This window comes from Sphaerodactylus townsendi, linkage group LG06, assembly GCF_021028975.2.
Source record: "Sphaerodactylus townsendi isolate TG3544 linkage group LG06, MPM_Stown_v2.3, whole genome shotgun sequence".
Classification (NCBI taxonomy): Eukaryota; Metazoa; Chordata; class Lepidosauria; order Squamata; family Sphaerodactylidae; genus Sphaerodactylus; species Sphaerodactylus townsendi.
Genome location: NC_059430.1, coordinates 91,938,414 through 91,961,017, shown reverse-complemented (window position 1 = coordinate 91,961,017; position 22,604 = coordinate 91,938,414). Strand labels below are relative to the sequence as shown.

The 22,604-nt window shown below is 43.8% G+C and overlaps 1 protein-coding gene across 2 annotated transcripts in view; it reads left to right on the top strand.

Moving 5' to 3' along the window:
* The window catches only part of LMNTD1 (lamin tail domain containing 1), a 175,820-nt gene that overhangs the window by 142,077 nt on the left and 11,139 nt on the right, over positions 1-22,604 (top strand). The window contains exons 10-12 of one of the 2 annotated variants that reach the window (XM_048499425.1): positions 11,877-11,965; positions 17,054-17,107; positions 18,288-18,385. In XM_048499425.1, coding sequence (XP_048355382.1) covers positions 11,877-11,965; positions 17,054-17,101 — 137 coding nt within the window. In that variant the 3' untranslated portion in view covers positions 17,102-17,107; positions 18,288-18,385. Of the gene's footprint in view, positions 1-11,876; positions 11,966-17,053; positions 17,108-18,287; positions 18,386-22,604 lie in introns of those variants that run through there. The other variant, XM_048499424.1, reaches the window with a different exon arrangement.

Genomic DNA, 22,604 nt, shown 5'->3' with positions numbered 1-22,604 from the left:
GTTACCTTAAACAAGGTGTTAAGAGCTTATAAAGAATTAAATCAAGGTCCCAGCCTGGAAGCCTTGCTTCCTCCAACTTCACCAGTTTTTGCAGCCTTCTGCTGCTTTGAGTCTCTACCCCTTTCTGGGTCAACCCATTCTGAACATAGGGGTTACACAAACTGCTCAGTGGAAACTGAAACAAGAGCTGGGGATGGGGGGGGGGGGGGACTTGGGAAAAAGTACCACTTTCCCTGACAACACTTTATTGATTTATTCGCCCTTTCCGCACATACAGAATAATGCACTTTCAATCCACTTTCAATGCACTTTGCAGCTGTGCAGAATAGCAAAATCCACTGCAAACGATTGTGAAAGTGGATTGAAAGTGCATTATTCTGCATGTGCGGAAGGGGGTGGACAAAAAAAGCCCAAGCAGTTCTTTTTAAAACATCTGCGACACATTTTATTTGTATTGTGCAGAAAGGGCCAGTGACTGTTTTTCTCACAACCAGAGCTTCAATTTACAGCTGGGTGGCAAGTGTTATAGAGAAAAGTTGCTATGTAAATTGAATGGTTTGCTGAAAAACAGTTGCTCCATAAATTTAACTGTTTAGAGGGGGATAGCAGGTTACACATGTTTCACAAAGCAAAATATGCAGTGTTTCACTAAAAAGCTTGTCCATGTATCATTTCCCTGTGAACTACAAGAACTGGGTCTTGTCCCGGTGGTGGTGGTTATGTTTACTGTTGATGAACAGGTGGGCTGGGGTCTGCCAGAGCCTAGGAAAATCCTACACTACAAATATTAAAAGATAGGTTGATAGATCAGTAGAAGTTGTTTCTTAAGGAAAGGTTGTAGTACATTACCAGGTCCCGGTGAAGCTGGACTAGGCACTGGTGGAGATGAGTCTGGATCCTTGTCGGCCTTTGTGCCTCCTGGTCTTCTTTTCTACTGCTGTTCCACTGCTGAGTCCTTTGACACTGCCCATGATGATGCTGTTACAGGAGTAATAGTAAAGGTATTTAGAATACTTCAGTGCACTGGTAGGGATTGGGACAAAGTGTCCCTTGAGGCCATTACTTCATGGTAAGTGTAACGAACTTGCCCCACCCTGAAGGGCTGGTGTACAGCAGGCCAAAGGGAGAAGGCCTTAGCAACAGCCAGAAAAAGAAAAAAAGGCTCCACAAGGAGAGAACCGACCTGATTGGCTGAAAAAGGTCCAGTAACGTTTGGCAAGAGCTAGGGGGAGCCAGTGGGCTTACAGCACTGAGAGGAGAGTTGAGTGCTGATAGGAGTCGGTCAGGGAGAGCAGAGCAGAGTCTGGCAGAGAGGAGTCTGTTAGCTCTGGAAGAAAAGGATTCTGTCTCAGCAGAGTTGGCTGACAGAAGTCCAGTCCCTGTCTAAAGCCCCGGTGCATGCTTGACAGACGAGAGGAGGCCCTGACTGGAGTGCAGATTGACGATGTCTCCTTCAGGAGCTTGGCGGTTTTAAAACTGCCCAGACCTGATCTAGTCTGCCTGCCCGCCCCTGGGTGTATCCTGGCCACCAGAATCCACCAGTGATCTGGGAGAGAAGCCGGTCCAGAAGGCAGTGTGAAGCCATATTGCTAGGACCTAAGGTGGGAGAGAGAGGAGGCCAGTGTGCGCAGAATCTCCTGGGCTTGGACTGTGTGTGTTTGGAGTGTGTGATCAGTGGGTATTGGAGGCAGTGAGGAATAGTAGTCTGTGTGCGTAAGGGAATTTATTAGTTCAAAGCTAAATCTTCCCTTAAGAGACACCTGCGTGTGTCGGGGTGCATATGAATCTGAAGTAACATCTTAAGACAAACTTATTCTGAAACCAACAAGCGTTAAACCTCTCCAGTTTACCTTGAGAAGCCTTTGTGAAAGCCAGCAAATAAACGTTTCAGTTTTGTTCACCTTTTAAAACCTTTCCAGTCATTAGTATTTTTGTCTGTGTGTCTGTGTTCCCCAGTCAGGGTGGTGACCTTGTGGAAAATCAGTATTGAGTGGGCTATATAGAGGAAAATATATTATTGGTGGCAGCGCAGAAAGTAGAACTTATATATATAAGTGGCTTTCGTTACAGTAAGCAACAGCATGCAGAAGAAAAATGTACACCTCTTTACAACTTGTCAACTTTATAGTTATGATTTTCAAATAAACATGCGATGAAAAAAATGGTTTTGAATAATACAGGACACATATAGGAGGCCTTGCTAGATGGGAGGGGGCTAGAGAAAGTTTGCCAGCTTCTTGTGTGAGCAGTGGCAATTGGGGATCACAATACATACAATACAATGGGGGATCACAATACATGCAGCCAATATGTGGTGAGAAGGAGTTCAAAAAGACAGTGAATTGCAAAGTGCTAGTTAGAATGTTCTAGCCAGCAAATGATAGAAAAGAAAGTGCAGCATGCCACCACTGCTGCCCCAGGAGCAGGAGCAGGGAGGTGAAAGGCCACCATATGGGCCAGCCGCATGGCATCCAGGGGGAAAGGCTGGAAAATGCTGGCTGGTGTGGGTCTATAAGGTGGACTTGGGGTGGACTTGGTGGACTTGGTGGTCAGAGCTATATATGGCCGTGGGAGGGCAGCACCCCCACCTCTTTTCCCTGTGCTCAATGGCTCTTCCATGTTCTGCCTTTCCATTTTTGATGCTCACCATTAGCTGTTCTACATGGCCACCCTGCCAATATCATCTCCTGCCAAAATATGCTTCTTCTTCTGGCTAGCAGTGTAGCAACTTTGTGTGCGCCCATGCTCTTGTAGGAGAACGCTGTGCCCGCTATATTTGAAGTGGCCTTTGGTATCCTTTTCCCTCCCTGCCAACCAAGACTATTATTTCTTGCTACCAGCCTATGGAGCTTCAATTCATAATAAGACTTGAAATCGACACACAAACCCAAATAAGCTATTTGACCAATAGTTAGGTGCAGGAACAAAGGCAGCTGTAATAATTATTTATCCAAGGGTATGTCTGCACTTGCTCACCTCCAGCCCCCTCCCCTGCCCCATTTCTGTTCTGTTCTAGGTGCAAGAAATAGTGGTGATATGGCTGTTGTATGCCTATTGCTACCCTCCAGGTGGTGGCTGAAGATCTCCTGGAATTACAACTGATCTCCAGGTGACAGAGATCAGTTCACCTGGAGAAAATGGACACCTTGGAAGGTGGACAGTATGGTATTAAACCCTATTGATGTCTCTCTCCTCCCCAACCCCCCCTTCCTCAGCTCCACCCCCAAAATCTCCAGGAATTTTCAAACCCAGAGCTGGCAACCCTAGACATGCCCGAGGCCTGGCCATTAGAAAGATTAACGTAGGTAGTTGAGTATGTTGCTTTTTGTTCTCTTAGTATCAAGATGGGATAATGACTTTTAATCCAATCTACCACATGTAAACCCCTGCCTTCTTGATTGTTTAATGTTAAAGTGCTCGTTTCCCCTTCCCCCCAAGTACTGTGGGAAATAGTGAAAGGCTTATACATTAGTCTTGCAAATATTACTTTCATTAAATTGCTTTACTTTACCTTTTATTTGTTACGGCCTTTGACCAGCATTCAAAAAGGAAAAAAAAATACGAATATAGCTGTACACTCTGGGTTATACATACAATGACACCCAACACTCAACACAAGAAAATACCAAATAAATGTTTTGTTACATAACATCAAATGTCATCAAATACATAGCTATTAAAATGACGCTTATTCAACAAAGCAATTTTTTTCTTTGAGGGTATAAAGTTGAATTTTGCTACAGTATAAGAAAGGGTAGGCCTTTTGGTGTTTTTTTTTAAGATTTCAAGATTTTATTAATTCTAAATAAAAATACATCTCATAGAATACAAGAACAACAATGACAACAACAAAAAAGAAAAAATACAGTCAATCAATATCAGTTCTGACCTCCAGCTCCACATCCATCTGAGAAATAACTATCTTATATTCCATCTGTATGGCTAATATACGTCATTACAATAATAATTTTGTATCCGGTACAAAAGCAGAAGTACAAAATAAACCGAAAGCAAACTGAACTGATACAACATCTTCAAGAATCAATATCCTCTTCATTCTAAAACTTGGCATTAAATAGGAAGGAATTACTCATGAAAAGGGGAAAACTGCTTGTGATTGGCTTATATGTTGTATTTTTTATAATAATATAAGTGTGGGCATTAAAAAGAGTACTTGTAAAACTGGTATTTGCAGGAGAATATTCTCTTAAGGGGTGGGAAAAAACCATCTTGTCCATATCAGCACTCAAAGATATGGTAATGGTAGGGTTTTCAAGGCAAGAGACATCAGAGGTGGTTTGCCATTGACTGTCTCTGCATCATAACCTTGGTATTCCTTGGAGATCTCTCATCCAAATCCTAGCAGGGCCAACCCTGCTTAGCTTCTGAGATCTGACAAGGTCAGGCTAGCCTGGGGCTATCCAGGTTAGGACCAGAGGCAGAGTTGCTACCTGTGCCCCCATGGAAATAATCACCTCTTCTCAGCCTGTGTTTTCCTGAGTCATAAATTACCTGTAAACATTCCCTTATACAATCTACCTCCATTTCATGTTTCTTTACACTAATGCAAGATACGGTAATTGTTATTCATTTTTAAGAGCTAGTGCAGTACAGTGGTTAGAACACCAGGCTAGGATCTGGGAGACTCAACTTCACATTCCCACTCTGCCGTGAACGTTTGCTGGTGACCTTGGGCCAGCCATCATCTCTCAGGCTCACCTTGTAGGATAACACAGAGGAGAATGATGTGAGGTGTGTTGGGTCCCTATTGGGGGAAAGTGTGGGATGAATGAAGTAAATATAATAAATACTTATCTGTTGTTTTGCATTCACTAATAGTGATGATGAAAGCTTCTGAAGTTTTTTATTCACCAAAGTAGGGTTAGTCTTGCCTTTGTAGTTGAATGCTATACTTTGCTCTATCACAACCACATTAGGGAGATGGTTTTGAGGTTATTGACATAGTAGCATCTTAAGTGGTATTGCACTGACCGAACATGAAGGCTTTGGGGATTTCTTAAACCTGTATTAAATTATTATTAATTAAATTATTTATGACCTGCCTTTTGTTGTGGTTCAAGGGGGCCTACAAATCATAATTAAAAGCATCACTGTTTTAAAAAATAAAACCTCACATGACCCATCACCCCTCCCCCACTCCCTGCAAGAGGATTTTCCAAAGTAGTTCATAATATTGAGTGGGGAAGCATTAAACATTTCAGTAGAAGAGAACAACAAAAAAGGAAGAACAAGAGATCTGTTTCACAAGATCCAAAAAATCAAAGGGAAATTTAAAGGACAGTTAGGCATGCTGAAAGATCAACATACATTATACATTAGCTGAACAGGGCAAAATATAGAAAAGTTAGAAACAATATGCTGAAGAACTATACAGAAGAGATTAAAGGATGAGAGATTCCCTCCAAGAATAATATTGAGAAAAATCTACAGTGAAACCGGCACTGTGAGAGATTGGGAGAAACAAATCTCCAGGAGCAGATGGAATTTCAGTAGAGCTATTCCAAGCCACAGCAACAGACAGCCCAATCCGGATCCTGAGGTGACTGGCGATGGCGCCACTGCTGCACTGTCACACTACCTACAGAAGGCTTCCAGGTGGCATGGGGAGGCAGGTGAAAGGGGGAAAAACCCTAGCCACCTGGAAGCCTTCCCAAAAGGGAAGCCCTGGTGGAAGCTGACTAAAGTTGGCTCCACCTCTGGAATGCCCCAGGGGAAAGGAACTTATTTTTATATTTGCAGTTTTATTTACAATTACATTTATTTACATTGGAAGCCACCTTGAGTTCCACAAGGTAGAAAGGCAGCTAATAAGTGTTATAAGTAAATAGACAAACAAATATTGCAAGGTTTACCACAGTAAACTGATTTGGCAGTAGACTCAAGGTACACAAAGTAAAGTACTTCATACTATGCATTCTAGAAAAAGCACTACCATAGAAAAAGGTGGCCAGCTCTAACTTGGTAGGCTTTTTGAGAAAGAACAAATCCATAATTAAATAGGTCTTGAGAAAGTTAAATAAGACCTCCTTATTCATAGAATCATAGGGTTGGAAGAGACCACAAGGGCCATCAAGTCCCTTGAAACAGCACTGATCTCATGGTGCCAATCTGAAGAGATGAATGATGCATTCTTGGAACAGATGACCAAAGGGAAAAAGTAGTAGTCATGGAAGATTTCAATTATCCTGATATTTGTTGAGCATCAAACTCCTCCACAACAATCAGGTCCAACAAATTTCTCACTTGTCTGCTAGACAATTTCATGGTGCAGAAAATGGAAGAAGTAACAAGGAGAACGGTTATTTTAGATCTGCTCCTAAACTATCATGATGACCTGATTAGTGGAGTGGATGTGATAGGATCCTTAGGTGGGAGTGATCATGTTCTCCCGGAGTTTGTTATATAATGGAAAGGGGATGCTAAGCGTAGTCATACATGCATTCTAGATGTTAAGAAAGCAAAGACAAATTCAAACAAATAACCAGGATGTGTAGGGAGAAAGTCAGAAAAGCTAAAGCTCACAATGAGCTGAGGCTTGCCAGAGAGGTTAAAAACAACAACAAAGGCTTTTTTGGTTATGTCCATAGCAAAAGGAAGAAAAAGGATAGGATAGAGTCACTGCATGGAGAAGATGGCAAAATGCTAACAGGGAATGGAGAAAAGGCAGAACTACTCAACAGTTTTTTTTGCCTCACTCTTTTCTCAAAAAGGAAATGGTGCTCATCCAGGAAAAAATGAAACAGTAGATACAGTAGGAGAAATTCAGCACAGAATAAATAAAGAGGTAGTGCAGGAACACTTGGCTAGTTTAAATGAATTCAAATCTCTGGGGCCTGGTGAACTACATCCCAGGGTATTAAAAGAACTGGCAGAAGTAATCTCAGAACTCCTGGAGAACAGGGGAAGTCCCACTGGACTGGAGGAGGGCTAATGTTATTCCCATCTTCAAAAAGGGGGGAAATGAGGGCCATGGTCCAAGAAGCCAAACATTCCTGGTGGCATCATCTGCGAAGCCAGTTATTCACCTCCACTAGTCTTCTTTCCCTCCTGGGCCCTTGCACTGGCGTAATGCCCATTGGGCAAGGTGGGCAGCTGCCCAGGGCATCACCTTGTGGGGGGCATCAAAATGCTGGGTTCGTTTTTGGGTATTTTAGTGGTTTTCCATTTCTGGCCTGCAGGGGGTGCAGTTTTTTAGGCTAGCAGCACCAAAATTTCAGTGTAACATCAGGTGACTGTCCTTATGCAAACCCCCAAGTTTGGTGAGGTTTGGTTCAGGGAGTCCAAAGTTATGGACTCCCAAAGGGGGTGCCCCTATCCCCCATTGTTTCCAATGGGAGCTAATAGGAGATGGGGGCTACAGTTTTGAGGGTCCATAACTTTGGCCCCCCTGAACCAAACTGCACCAAACCTGGGGGAAATCATTAGGGCAGTCTCCTGATGAGACCCTGAAAGTTTTGAGACTGTGCCTTCAAAAATGTGCCCCCCAGCCTGCAACCCCCATTGAAAGAAATGCAGAAAACTCAATGCAGAACAAAGATTCTTGGGCAAATTTCGGGATGGTCTTGCAGGGAGGGCATTCTTGGACGTATCATCACCAAAATTTCAGGGTATCATCTGGAGATTGTCATGATGGCACCCCCAAGGTTTGGTGCAGTTTGGTTCAGGGGGTCCAAAGTTATGGACCCTCAAAAGGGTAGCTCCCATCTCCTTAGCAAAGAATGTGGGATGGGGTACCCCCTTTGAGGGTCCATATGTCTAAAACTGCACCCCCTGAAGGCACCAATGTCCTGGTGCAAAAAGAATTTGGTCGTGGTGGAGTGGCCGCCCATGGGGGGGGGCATCCAACTCAGGTTTTGCCCAGGGCTACAGTTTGCCCAGGGCTGCCTCGTTACGCCCCTGGGCCCTTGTCCTTCAACTGAAAGTAGAAATGGCAGCCTGTGCATCCAGTTCCTTCAGCTTCCTTCCGAGAGCCTCACTGATGTCCCAAAAGTGTCGTCTAGCAGTGTCATTTGTTCTGACATGGATTAAAAGGAAGGGATAACAGTCAGTGAGCGTGACAAGTCTTCTTAGCCACTCTGTGACATCACGGATTTTTGTTCCAGGGAGACAGCACACCTCTCGATACATCTTGTCAGGCCTGCAAATTGCTGCATCCGTCCCCCTTAGCAGGGAGTCCCCTACCACCACCACATATCTCCTCTGGGGTTTTGCAGGTGACATTTCTCGGGTTGAACTTTCTGTCACTTGTGCATTCTCTGAGAGCTGAGTCCGTTCCTCCTGTGCCTGTTCCTTATCCTCATCAAGAAGGGAGAGACCTCAAAACGATTCTGTAGTTTCAAATCCACAGAATGCTCCCTGGTCCTTCTGCTCCTATGGGTTACATTTCTCCAGTTTCCCACTTCCTCTGTATGAGAGTTGCCATCCTCCTCAGAGATGTCCCTGGTGTATTCTCCACCCAGTACCGTCTGCTCCATTCTTTCCAGGATAGTTTCGTTGTTCTTAATGTGCTGAAGTGTAGATACTTGTGTTTCAAGCTTCTCTTCTAACAAAGTAACCAGTTTGCACTTGTTGCAGGTGTACCCATATCTTCTGGCAGAAAAACAAACATCCCACAGCTGTTACAAGTGACAGCAGAAACTCCTTGATGATCCATATTTAGATGTCTTAAATTCTGCAGAACAGATTTCTGGGCCACCCTTTCAAAAGTCCCCTTCTACACTTTACTGTCCAAAATCCAAGTTAGCCTTGCTACTTCATAGCCTAGGCCTATTCACTGAGCTCCAGACTATGACCTAAGGATTGAAGACTTTTGCCCCTAGTCACTACCTTATGTTTTGCTATCACCCGGAAGATGGGTCCTTATTGCTCTGTGCTGCTGTTTCTGAGCAAGTCAAAGACACAGACAAAAGCTTCCCCAGGCCCTCAAAAAACAAACAGACAAGCCCTCAAAACACACACACACACATGATAAGGATTGAGTTTTAAGGATAACCCCCGCAAAAAAACAGCTCACCTTTTTTTTCACTGTCTTTTTCCCTGGTCTCAGAGTACAGTGTGTGCTTCTTCTTCTGAGCAAGTCAAAGAGTGAGTGGCAGCGAGTGGCAGTTGATTCAAATCAGTTAGGTGATTAAACAGAATCCCCACTGGGGTGTTGTGTGGTTTCCGGGCTGTATAGCAGTGTTCTAGTAGCATTTTCTCCTGAAATTTTGCCTGCATCTGTAGCTGGCATCTTTAGAAGACCCTCTGAAGATGCCAGCCACAGACGCTGGTGAAACATCAAGAGAAAATGCTACTAGAATACGGCCATACAGCCCAGAAATCACACAACACCCTAGTGATTCTGGCCGTGAAAGCCTTCGACAAAACATGAAGCCCCACCCCTCAACCGCCTGAGGCAAACACACAGTCAACAACAAAGGAACCTCTCACACAGACAAAAGCTTCCCCAAGCCCTCAAAAAACAAACACACAAGCCCTCCAAACCTCATACACACCAGATAAAGATTGAGCTTTAAAGATAACCCCCACAAAAAAACAGAACTCACCTTTCTCTCACTGTCTTTTTCCCTGGTCTCATAGAGTACAGTGTGTGCTGCTGCTTCTGAGCAAGTCAAAGAGCGAGAGGCACTATTCAGAGGAACTATTTCTCTTAATACCAAGTGATGTGTCAAACAGACTAAATAATCTAATTCAACAAAGCAGTTCTTACATTGTTCCTTATTAAATCAAAATTGGTGGGGGAATCACTATGTTGTTCATAAAGTTCAATGCAAAGAAAAGTTTGCAAATGTCTTGAACTTTAAGGCCTTACGCGGCCCGGGACCCTCGTATCTTCAGGACAGCATTACCCCATATGTCCCGGCTCGTCCTCTGCGATCAGCAGAGGCAAATCTACTGGAGATCCCTGGCCCCTCGATGACGCGGCTGGCCTCCACACGGACCAGGGCCTTTACAGCCCTGGCACCGGCCTGGTGGAACACATTATTCGGGCCCTGCGGGACCTTAGAGAGTTCCGCAGGGCCTGTAAAACCGAATTATTCCACCGGGCCTTTGGAGAGTCCAGCCGCCGATAATGCCCCGCCCTCCCCCCCCTGCTAGTAGGGTCCCCTAACATCATTGGGACCCCTCCTCATTTTTGGAAGAGGGTGGTATATGGGTCTCAAGGGCCCTATTGTACAATGTACCTGTTTTAAGATTTTTATGTTTTTTTGTATGACTTTATGTTGTTCACCACCCTGAGCCCTCCGGGGATAGGGCGGTATAGCAAGTTTAATTAATAATAATAATAATAATAATAATAATAATAATAATAATAATAATAAGAAGAAGAAGAAGAAGAAGAAGAAGAAGAAGAAGAAGAAGAACAACAACAACAACAACAACAACAACAACAATAACTATCTGATACTTCGTTTCTCAAACTTTACAAGAACCACATTCTTCCACTTCAATTAATAAGCTCTTTGATGCTCCCACTGTCACCAGAAACTTCATGAAAACACAGGAAGGTACCTTATCCTGAGCCTGAGTTATCTGCCTAGCTTTGCAGTGCGCTGCAATCGCAGAAACTGACTAAGTTCTTTGACAAAACTCTGAGATAAAAAGCCTCCCTGGTCCTACTGCCTGGAGATTTCTGGGCAGAACCCCCAAGATACAGACCTTCCAAACTTCTATTTGCTCACCTATTGAACCCAGTGTTTCTTTGCAGTTTCTCTAGCAGTGGAAGGGGAGCTATGATTTTGAAACACACACCCCCTCTGCCACATTGAATTCTTGTGAAGTTTGGAATGCATGATGTAACCCATATGCTCTCTTCAACCAATAGGAATGTTTTCAGTTTGGAAAAAGAAAACACTGCTATACTGAAGAGTGAACTGCAACAAACAATTTTACTAACTGAAACTATAAAAATGTGTTTCCTTGGAATGTTTCTTTTAAAAGTTGAAAGATTAATATGATCTGGCAGGAAACCGGAGAATAATTTTATTCAGCTCAAAAGTTCAGGACTATGCCTTTGAGTGATGTGGGACCTCAGAGTCCAGCAAATTCTCACCTTAATTAGTTCACATTGTTAAGTAAGTTCTAAGTGATCAGTTTGATAACTATTTTCTTTTTAAAACTTTGTTTTAAAACACGAGTTGAAAAGGAGGAATTTTTCACAGTGTAACATTTTAAAATGTGATGAGTGTGCTTTTTTTAAAATGAGAGGAAAGTTGTAGAAGGAAGGGGGGTGAGAGAGCAAGATGATTGATTGACACTGGAAAGTGACTTTGGACAGTCTGTGCTGAACTGAGGGGAAAGTCAGTGCTAACTGTACTGAGAAAAGAGATGCTGCCTGTGCTAAACTATGGTATTATATGAAGTGTATAATTGCCAAAGAAATAGGAAGAAACACTGAGAGACTAGAAATGGAGTCTATAGGATTAGTCTCAGAGATGTAAAGGAGTGAGAGAATGGATTGATTTAAAGTGAAAGTCTCCTCAGCAGAAGTTGTTGATTCACTTTCTTTTGTTATGGTAAATTATTTCTTGAAATGTTTAACCCAATGAACATATATAGATAAGATTTTATTTTGTTTAATGTAATGTGGAATCCCACACTAGTAATTTCCTTAGGACCACACGGCCCTTCGAAACTGCTTTAAAGCTCGAACAATCTATTTCAGGAGAAAATATAAAGTGGTTTGGAATTAAATTCTTGGTGGCAGTGAAATATAAAGAAAGGAATAAGTACACATTGTTTTACACCTATTGTATTTATTTGTAAAGAAATAAGAGAGTGGGCATGGAACACAGTATCTTTCTTTTTTCTGTTAAAAAATAGCCATAGAAATTCATTTTTGTTTCCATCTATAGATGTTCCATGTACAGGGCAGAGTCAAGGTAAGAAAGTGGTATCAAGAAGTTGTAATGGGAAAAGAAGGAGGTCAACTCGATCAGCAGGGGTGAGTAGAGAAGATATTGTCATTACTATCATCATTATTATTATTATTTGCACCACAGGCGTACATGACTCTACAGATCAGTAAAATGGAATAAACGAATAAGCAAAAGACAGGTCACTGTTTCCAAGGAAGTTACAATCTAAGTTACTTGGCCCCCTGGAACCGAGCTAAGTGGGCGGGATCATCTTGGTGCCTGTTTTGCTCCTCGATCGTGATTGGAGCTTGTGTTACCATGGGAAACGGGAGCATTCTTTTTTTTTACAGTTTTCACAGTTTACAGTTTACAGTTACATGCCCGCCACGACTCTCCCATTCTGCGCATCCTGATTGGTTGAACAGATGAGGTGTCGTTTTGAGGCCCAAGACTTCGGGCTGATCATCGACCTTGTTCCAGATGTCGCAGTTCTGAGGTGGGGGAACTGAGACAAAACAACGTTGAGCTCAGTTGCAGTGCGGATACACTGAGGTGGACCTAGATAGAAACCAGTACAACTCTGTCAATGCGGAAAGCCCATAAGTTAAGATGAGGGAGGAGGAAGGGGCAATAGTAATGAACCAGCAAAGGGAAGGACAAATTAAAAAAAATAAGTTTAAATGAAGAAGATTGGATAGGAGTGAATATAGTTGTACGTATTTAAAAGCAAAATCATAAATGTGATGGTAAATCACCTTTACTGCACAGACATCAATCAAAAAGCCTGATACAAACAACTAGGTGGGGTGGAGCTTGTGGCTCAGTGGCAGAACATCACCTTTCATACAGAATGTCCCAGTTTCAACCCCAGCATCTCCAGTAAAAATGATCAGGTGGTTGGTGATATGAAAAACCTCTATCTTGCAGAGCTGCAACCCATCAGAGTACATAATTACTGATTTTGGTACACCAATGGTCTGACTCAGTGGAAGGAAGATTCATGTGTTCATAACCAGAATTCCTAGGGGAAGGGACTGTGGCATGCAGTTGGTCTCAAGTTAAAATAAGTGGTGTGTAGGGCTGTTCCATTAAAAACTACCTATTTTTCATAGAGATTCAATCCTTGTGCATTTAGGTGCCCTGAGATAACGAATGCAGCCCTCAAGCACGAGCCTGCCTTGTTGGGGATAAAATTGGTGGTGACTTGTGGGGAGCATTTTCAGGTGCTCTACATAGATTGTGGGACTCCTTTTCACAAGAGATGATGTTAGCACTGTCTCGATGGGCTTTTCAGAGAAAACATTTCTGGTTCCAGAAGACCTTAACTGATCCATCAATGTACCATATTCTTCTTTCCCTACTGTACTTTCTTGTCATTTTAAATATTTGACACTGATTGATGTTGTTGTGAACTACTGGGAGGAGGCAACTAGGGTCAAAATGTGGAATACAGATTAACTTTCAAAAATTAAATGGCATATTATACAGGCTCTACTTGCTTCGTAGCTGCTTGCTTCGCAGTGGAGCTTCCCAGTGGTTTTCTGTTCTTATCTGATTATCCTGCTATGAAGGGTTCTGAGCCAACGTTTTGCTCAACCTCTATTTCTGTGCTACCCCTTTTTTGGCATCTGGGACACACACACACACAGACACACAATTTGTGTGCGTGCTTTTTCTCCTGACATTTTGTCTGAATCTGTGACTGGCATCTTCAGAGGATCTAGTGGCAGTAAAGCAAGTGGAGTGTATATACCTGTGAAATGCCCAGGGTGGGAGAAAGAACCATTTGCATTTGTTAAAAGTGTTAAAGGTGCAGATTGCAAGTGTAATTTGCATATGTTAAGTGGGATTTCCCCAATTTAGCATTTGTATGTAATATTGAAGTTGAATAATCAGTTTGCGAGGGCATTTGGCAGTGCATTTAGGTACTCATTTACAATCCATTTTATTTCTTCCTGCAGAGAGACATCCTGAGTCTGGGTGGTGTTCACTAACCATTGTCTTGATTCTGGTGTTATTAAGTACTGGTAGCCAAATTTCATTCATTTTCGTAGTTTCTTCCTTTCTGTTAGAATGGTCCATGGGCTTGTGGATTTCAATGGTTTCTCTGTGTAGTCTGACGTAGTGGTTGTCAAGTGGTCCAGAATTTCTGTGTTTTCAAATAATATTCGTGTTCAGCTTGGTTTATAACATGTTCTGTTGCTGCTGATGTTCTTTGATTCGTGTCTGGACCCTGCGTTTCATGGACTTTATGTAGACAGGTCTGCAGCTGTAAGGTATGCGGTAGACTCCTGCAGAAGTTAGAGGATCCCTTTTATCCTTTGCTGAACGTAGCATTTGTTGAATTTTCTTGGTGGGTCTGAAGATTGTTTGCAGGTTATGTTTCTTTATCAGTTTCCCTATTCAATCAGTGATTCCCTTGATGTATGGTAAAAACACCTTCCCTCTGGGTGGCTGTTTATTCCTGTGGTTTGTTCTTGGTCTTGAAGCTCTTCTAATGTCTGCAGTAGAGTAACTGTTGGCCTGTAGAGTCCAGTTTAGGTGATTCAGTTCATCTTGAAGGAGGTGGGGTTCACAGATTCTTTTTGCATGATCTACCAGAGTTTTTATTGTGCTTTTTTTTTTGTCCTGGGTGATGATTGGAGTTTTGATGTAGATATCTATCAGTGTATGCAGGTTTTCGGTAGACCATGTGGCCCAATTGTTGGTTGTGTTTGCTGATAACTAAGGGCCTTTCCCTACTTTTCCTTCGGCCGCCGCCACTGCACGCAATTCCCAGTGCGTGGCATCCTTGGCACACGCCCGGGCAGCCCCACGACCCCGTGCTCTGTGCAGGGTCATCAAAAGGCACCCTTTGCAAGAGCGCCAGGGATGCCTCGTGCTGAGGGGGCGCGACAGCGGCAGCGTCGGGGCGGCTGCACTGTCACCGCCCCTCTCGTGTGGAGTGCCGGGGGACCCCGCGCTACTCTCCTCAAGTAGCGCGGGGCTTAAGGTAAGTGGGGAAAGGCCCTATGACATCCATAAACTACTATTTCTAGATGTCTTAGGCCAGTGGTGGCGAACCTTTGGCACTCCAGATGCTAAGGACTACAATTCCCATCAGCCCCTGCCATTATGGCCAATTGACCATGCTGGCCGGGGCTGATGGGAATTGTAGTCCATAGCATCTGGAGTGCCAAAGGTTCGCCACCACGGTCTTAGGCCCTCTCCGCACACACAAGGCGACTCAGGTTTGACTTGTGTCCGCGGAAATCGTTACCTGAGCTCAACTCCTCCGTTTCTTTGCACAGCAGCTGACTTGTGTCTCCGGAGCTGAGTTCAGAGGGCAGGATTACTTCCTCATGTCTTCTGCTCCTCATTCCCGATTGGCTGCCGTTCTATGGTGGGAAACGTGAGTGTGCGTCCCTTTTTTTCATTTACTGACGTAGGAGCTACATAGGAGGATTTTTTTTTAAGGCGTGCTTCTGGCTGCCGCCACAAGTCTCTTGGTCTGCACATGGCTGAAAATACTGCACTGTGGTTGACTGGCTGGCAGAATCGAGGCGAGGGAGATTCCGCACTTCGCTGGCTTCGGCTTGAGTGCAACCCAAGTTCGCCAGGAAGTTCTACCTCCCAGTCGAGTTCAAAAATTTAACAGTGAGAGGGGGGGCGAGTCGAGTCAGACACGAGTCCAACGCTTCGGCTGTGCGGAGTACCCAGGTTGGACCCAAGTCAAACTAAGGTCAAATCCTACAGTGCAAAGGGGCCCTTAGTTATCTGCAAACCCAAATGCAAATGGTTCTTTCTCCCACCCTGGACATTTCACAGGTATATACACTCCACTTGCTTTACTGCCTCTGAAGATGCCAGCCACAGATGCAGGCGAAATGTCTAGAGGAAATGCTACTGGAACACATACAACCCAGAAAACCCACATCATCCTTTAAATAAATAAGTAAAAATAAGTAAGTAAATGAAAACTAAGCTGACAGCCAACTGATGATTCATAGTCATCTCTAGGCATGAGAACTGATAAAAATTATCTGTAAATTTTGGATTCAGGTTTTCTTAACTCAGAAATTTTTGGTAAAGCTGATATCAATTTGACTATTACTGAAAATACTCAAGTTAAAAAAGGAACCTGACTTTTTCATTCCTCCCCCCCCCCACACACACACACACCAGGGGGGGTCGGCTTGGGAAAAGGCTAGGGGAGAGAACTGCCCCCATCAGCACTTTCCAAGCTCCAGAGGAAAGCAAGGGCAGGGGAAGAGACAGCCAGATCCTCCATGCTGCGCTAAGCAAACTCATCACGACATGGAGGATCTGTTCCCCACCCAGAGACCAGCATGGAGCAAGCTCAGCACAGCATGGAGATCTTTCTCTCTCTCCCCACTCCACTGGCTCTCAAGTCCATGAGGCTTGGGAAAGAGGGGGAAATTTATTTGGCTTTCTTGGCCCCATGTGTATTTGGCTTTTTGAAAACATTTGGGGTTTTTTAATCAGTAAAAGAGAACCCCGGAAAAAGCCAATATTCCTTTTTTGAGTTTTTCTGTGACTTGGGTTTACCAAATCACCAAGCATAGTCATCTCTTTAAAATTATGCAAAATCCAGATATCTTAAAAATGGACCTGGATCTCAACTGACTGTTCCTTTTGCATTATGCTCACAGGGGGAAGATATTACACAGAGATATGACAGCCCTCTTCCTACTCTTTGCATATGATTGGTCCCACTATTTAGAAACTTTTCTCCTTCTGGATACCCACATGTGTATACACATGCCAATTTAGAAACTTACTTCCAGTGTCTGACAAAGCAAGCCCTATTCCATGAAATTTTGTGTCACATAAAATATTTAACATTTTTAGTGTGCCACAGAACTTTTTGTTTCTATAAGCAATGTTTGCGTGCCCTCTAGTCTTAGCCCCGTGACATTCCTTAGAGGTCCATGTGAGCCAGGCTATGGGAGTCAGTCAGAGTAGAAATGCTGTTGAAGATTTCCGTACCAGCCATCCTCTAACTTGGCAATGCTGTATTATATTAATATGCTTAGCTGGATGAAGGGTATCTCTGGGGCAGTAAATTTAATTAAGATTCTGACAGTGATTGGAAGTATATGGAAGATTATTACTTTAGTTAAGTTAAATGGCTTAATTTTTACATTCATTCTCCTACTTACGTACTTAATTAGAGATGTGGGCAAACGCTGGCAAAGGCTTCAAACTTGAAGAGCTCCTGAAATGTAGTAAGTGCCTTTCTTTAGAGCAGATTTTTTTTCTTTACAAACCTCATACCTGGCATCTTTGCAGTGATATTGGCACACATGGAATGTCCTTGCTGCAGACCTTTCACTTAGTTCTTCATTTTCTCATTTTGTTGCTATGTGGAGGTGTGTAAGTATGGATGACTAAATTAAAACTGCTATATAGCAAAAATACAAACACATTTATTCAAATTAAAATCATAGCTTCATAGTAGAAGGCCCATAACAGCCTGCCTTATGTGTATAACATCACAATAAATTAACACACAAAGTACTTTGTCACACTATATGACCCCAAACCAAATGTGTTTCAGCTCTTTGGCCTTCTTCAGTGGTCCAAAGTGGTAATACAAGATGTTACCAGCTGACAAAAAGAGGAGGGGTAAATCTGCCAGTGTCCAGGCACTGCAGCGCCCTGCAGTGGCATAGTTCCAAGGAGGCATAGTTCCAAGGAGGCGGGGGGCCACAACACACTGGGCTGCATCCCTGTGGGGGTGTGGCGAGGGCATGGTGGGGGCATTCTGGGATGGGATGGGGCAGGACGGGAGCAGAGGACGCATCCATGCACCGAGCACTTTTCCCCCTTGCTACTCCTCTGGCTGGCACTCCCAAGCTCCGCCAGCATTCCAGAGGGCATTCCAAGGGGTGGGACCAAACTTAGTCAGCCTCCAGAGCCTGCTTGGTCCCCCTCCCCCCTTTGCCAGCAGAGCTACCCACTGAGATATGCCCTGCAGCGTATCTCTATTCCCCACTTTGGGCGAATTCTTGGATTTTTTTTTCTTTTTTCACTTTTGAGACTTCCAACACTATGGAAAAACCCTCTGGGGAGACAGGGCAGTGCTGAAGCAGCGCCAACCCCACCCGCTCAACGGTCCCTGGACTAGTAGATTGCTGCCCCCATTAGGGGCGCTGTCACCGCCTAGTTTAGTCTGTTCAATCCACAGATGGTGCCAAAGTCACAAGGGGATACTCATGCCTCTCTAGGTCACATCTAAACAAGACCTGAGGCACATCGTTGTTTGAAAAGGAGCTATATGCTCTGTCATTGCTTTTCAAGACTCACAAGCTCATTTAAGCCCAAAGCCCCAGCTTTTCATGCTTTTCTCTTATTCAGGCCACTTCCCAACGAACTGCTCACAGTTGAAATGTTACTTTTCTTTAGGTGGAGAAAGGACTGACCTAACGAACAGTGAGAGTCCCCAAGCTAAGACTTCTAGTCACCTGCTTGTAGAATGTGCACAGGAAGGGAGCAACTTGGTGGTGTAGATACATTTTTAAAGGAGAGTTGAAACTGAAGTCTGAAAAAAGGTACCATTCTGGACCAGGCCTCTGCACTTTAGCAACTATAAACTCAGTAGTCCATGCAAACCAGACTGTCTGCTCATTCGTTGCAAATTGTCTTGTGGAAAATGTTGAACAGTTTCTTGCCTTTAATTTTCTGTGGGTGGGACAGAAACTTCTGCAGGATAGGAAGAATGTGCCATCACAGGAAATTTAAGATTTTTTGAGGGGGAAAACTCCTTTTCAATGTGGGGGTATATTCCCTATAATTGACAGAAATTCAGTGCAAGTAAATATGGGAGGAAACTAAATTGTAATCAGGAACATTTGCTTCTCATTACAGAAAAATTCTCCTTCTTTAAAGGGTACAAATGTTAAGTGATGGTGGCTTGTATACTTTAGAAAGTAGGCCCACTTGAATAAGATGAGTCCTGTCACTTTCCTGAAAATGCTTTGCACAGCTGATTCAGACAGCAGCCATAAGAAAGAGCTTGTCCTCACAGGAATAACCCTTGGATGGAAGCACACCAACTGTTAATTCTGTTTTCCCATTTTAATAAATTTATTCCTTTAAATTAGTATATAATTCAGTCAAGTGGGGAAAAATTGGTACAACACATGCATATGTTGAAATATGGACTGGTTCATAGATCCATGTGAACGGTGTAATTTCTTACTGCATATACTGACTCCCTTAAAAAGAAGAAGAGTTTAGATTTATACCTCACTTTTCTCAACAGTAAGGAGTCTCAAAGGGGCTTACAAACTCATTTTCCCTTCCTCTTCCCACAACAAACACCTTGTGAGATAGGTGAGGCTGAGAGACAGTGGTGTATCTGCCTAGGGACAAGGGGTACCCCGGGCACCACTCTTCTGGTCACGTGGGAGGCGTAAAATCGGGCCCTAACGTGACCAGGAAGTCCTGCTGTCTCATCGTTTTCACGTGCTCAACCCCATCGGAGGCACGCAAAAATGACAAGGCGGTAGGACTTCCTGCTGCCTCCAAGTGCCTTCAACCCCACCCTGGACTCCCCCCTCCCTTCCTTCCCCCCCTGCCAGCTGGGCTCCCAGCTGGCAGCCTGCAGTCTCTTCTGAAATCCCCTCTGGACAGGCCAGAAGAGACTGCAGTCTGGGCCTCGGAGACCTGGTTTTATAAGCACTGAGGCTGGGGGTGGGGCTTGGGGAGCAGGGTGCCCACCTCTTCCTGCTCCCCAAGCCCCACTCCCCCACTCCAAGCCTCAGTGCTTATAAAGGAAGGTCTCTGAGGCCGGGACTGCAGTCTCTTCTGGCCTGCCTGGAGGGGAGCTCAAAAGAGACTGCAGGCTGCCAGCTGGGAGCCCAGCCAGTGGGGGGGAGAGGTGGGCACCCTAGACCTTGCCCATGTCCATGGTGACATGGTCAGGGTCGAGGGCAGTGCAGGGTGGAGCCTGGGGGCATCAGGGGGCGGAGTCTGGGGACATCCTGGAGACAATTTGTCTCCGGGTGCCATTTACCCCTGGCTCTGCTGAGAGAGTTCTGAGGGAAGTGTGACTAGGCCAAGGCCACCAAGCAGGTTTCATGTGTAGGAGTGGGGAAGCAAACCTGGTTCACCAGATTAGAATCTGCCGCTCATGTGAAAGAGTAGGGAATTGAACCCAGTTCTGTAGATTAGAGTCCATCACTCTTAACCACCACACCATGTTGGCTCTTGTGTTTGAAAGAGGAAGGAGAAAACCTCTTTCTCTGTGCATGAAAAGAGCTTGTTTTCTGTGAGAGCCCATTCACCCATGCAATTTGTGTTCTTCATGCTGGTGTCATGAAGCGATCACCCCGTATGCGGGCATTAGCCTTAGAAACAGTCAGATATTGGCAGTCTATTACTGGCTAAGAAATTGTCATCTAACACTTAAGAGAAGTACTCCAAACAATATATGAACCCCACAGTGGGGACTGAAGCTCAGAAAATAGATCATCCCCAGGTCTGGTACATTGGAGTTAACAAGGTCTTTTAGGCTAAGGTTAGTGTGACTCATGTACATACGTTACTCATGTGGAGTGATGGAATAAAACAGGGTAGGAGGGAAAGCTTCAAAAGTACACAAAAAATACTGTTGTCTGTAGCACAATACTTTAGATACCCCTGGAATTCTGGCAGAGGGTGGTGACTGCCACAGGAAGCAGAGTCAATCACAAGGTGACTACTACAGGAGATAAAGCCAATCACAAAACGCCAAGGAATTAGGTATTTTTTTCCTTTTTTTGCAATCAAGTCACAGCTGACTGAAGAACCCTGTGGTGCAGAGTGGCAAACTGAAATACTGCAGTCAAAGCTCTGCTCATGACCTGAAATCTGATGCTGACGGAAGTTGTTTTTAGGTTGCCAGCTCAAGGTTGATCCATCCTTCTGAGGTTGGTAAAATGATTACCCAGCTTGCTGAGTGTAATGTGTAGACAACTGGGGAATAGGGGAACAAACCTGGTTCACTAGATGAGTTCACCTGCTCTTAATCACTACATTGCACTGGCTATTTGGAGGAAGGCTGGGGGAAGGGTTTTTGGAGGATGGTTGGATCTACCCCAGTGGCTAGATAAGTAGCTTCTGCAAAATATATGCCCTGAAAATCAGATGGGCACATTGTGTATGTATTTTAGTGGTAGGACCTTTTTCTTCATAAAGATCACTTTTAAGGCAATAGGAGAAAGAGTCTGCACCCAAAGGCTTCTGCAATCTGGAACACAAAACTCTTACCCCTGGATCAGATATTGAAGGCAGTGTAGGTGGTTGAGTGGCTTATCCCATCCACATACTCAGAGACATACTCAAGTGGTGTCTCTGTGTACCCCCTTTTACATTCTTCTAAGTATGTGAATGACTGCCATTCATTCCTGTGGGGAAGGGAGCTGTGCTTAGGAAATTCATTATACTGGAAGACTGGGGAGATATTCCAGATCAGATACCCAGAATGCATTCCTCTTACCTCTCTGAATAACTTTTTTCTTTTTCCTTTTTTAAAGATGAGTTTTCATCCCTCTGCCTCCTTGGGGAAAGGGAGACACTGGCCAGATGATTGCATTTTCTACCAAGCTGTAATTTTTATTTGTGTTGTTGTTTTGTTGAGCTAGGTGGGAATTCATATTTTGATTGTTCTTAAATTGTTTTGACTGACTGTTGGGTATTTCTGTCCAGTTTCCATGCACTCTTCGGCCCCAGGCCACCCACTTACCTGCAGATGGGCACTAGGATCTCAGGCTCATGCACCAAACTTCTCTAGGACTAAATCTTTTTTCTTTTATAACTGCCTTGTCTTTATCAGTAGGTTGGGGAAGGTACAATTTCCAAGGAATGTCTGCAATGTGTGGGCACTTCCTTAACACCCTGCTTCCATTCTAGTGATGGCCATTTTGACAGTGATTTGGCACCAAGACCATTTGACTGTGGAGCGTATCCTCTGGCCACCTGTGCCCTGAGATGATTTTCCCTATCAAGTTCCAACTGCCATTTTCTACTGTTACTGAGAAATCCCTTTTTCAGCCATTATAATTAAGAAGTAGAGTGAATGTGGTGATTTTTCCTTAGTGTTTTCCCACCTTTATAGTAGAAATAAGAATAAAAATGTTCTTCATCTGCTCAGTGTGGGCACCTCTCAGCCAGGCAGATATTTATGCTTAGGAAACACAAACATTTCCCTTCAGTCAGACCCAAAACTTACGCACCAGAAGCTTGATAAGGATGAAAGAATGAAAAATGAAGTTTTTGTTTACAAGAACAAAAGTAGTTTTGCAATATCATCCAACTTAAAGCAGGTAAGTATTGATGCTAATAACAAGAAGCTGTTGGTGAATCTCACTTTTTCTTTGATTACAATTTAGTTCAGTTCTCTATACCTCTTTCAGGATAAAGATGACACTAGGTTTGAGAATCCATTTGCCATTTTCTGGACTGTCTTTGTTTTAGAATGCTCCGCTTGGATTCTTGTGCCTTGGGGATAGAACTAGGTAGGCACCAGAACTCAAATGGAACATTCTAGAACAAAGGTGGTACAGGAAATGGTGGATGAATTCTCAGATCTGGTGTCTTCTTTATCCTGAAAAAGGCATAGCTTAGTTCCTTTCAGTTGTTACAATCAGGCTGTTATATACAGATATATACACATAAGTAGATATAAAACACTATGCTTTTTCTACTCCTTTGTCATAAGGACTTTCAATTTACTCTCAG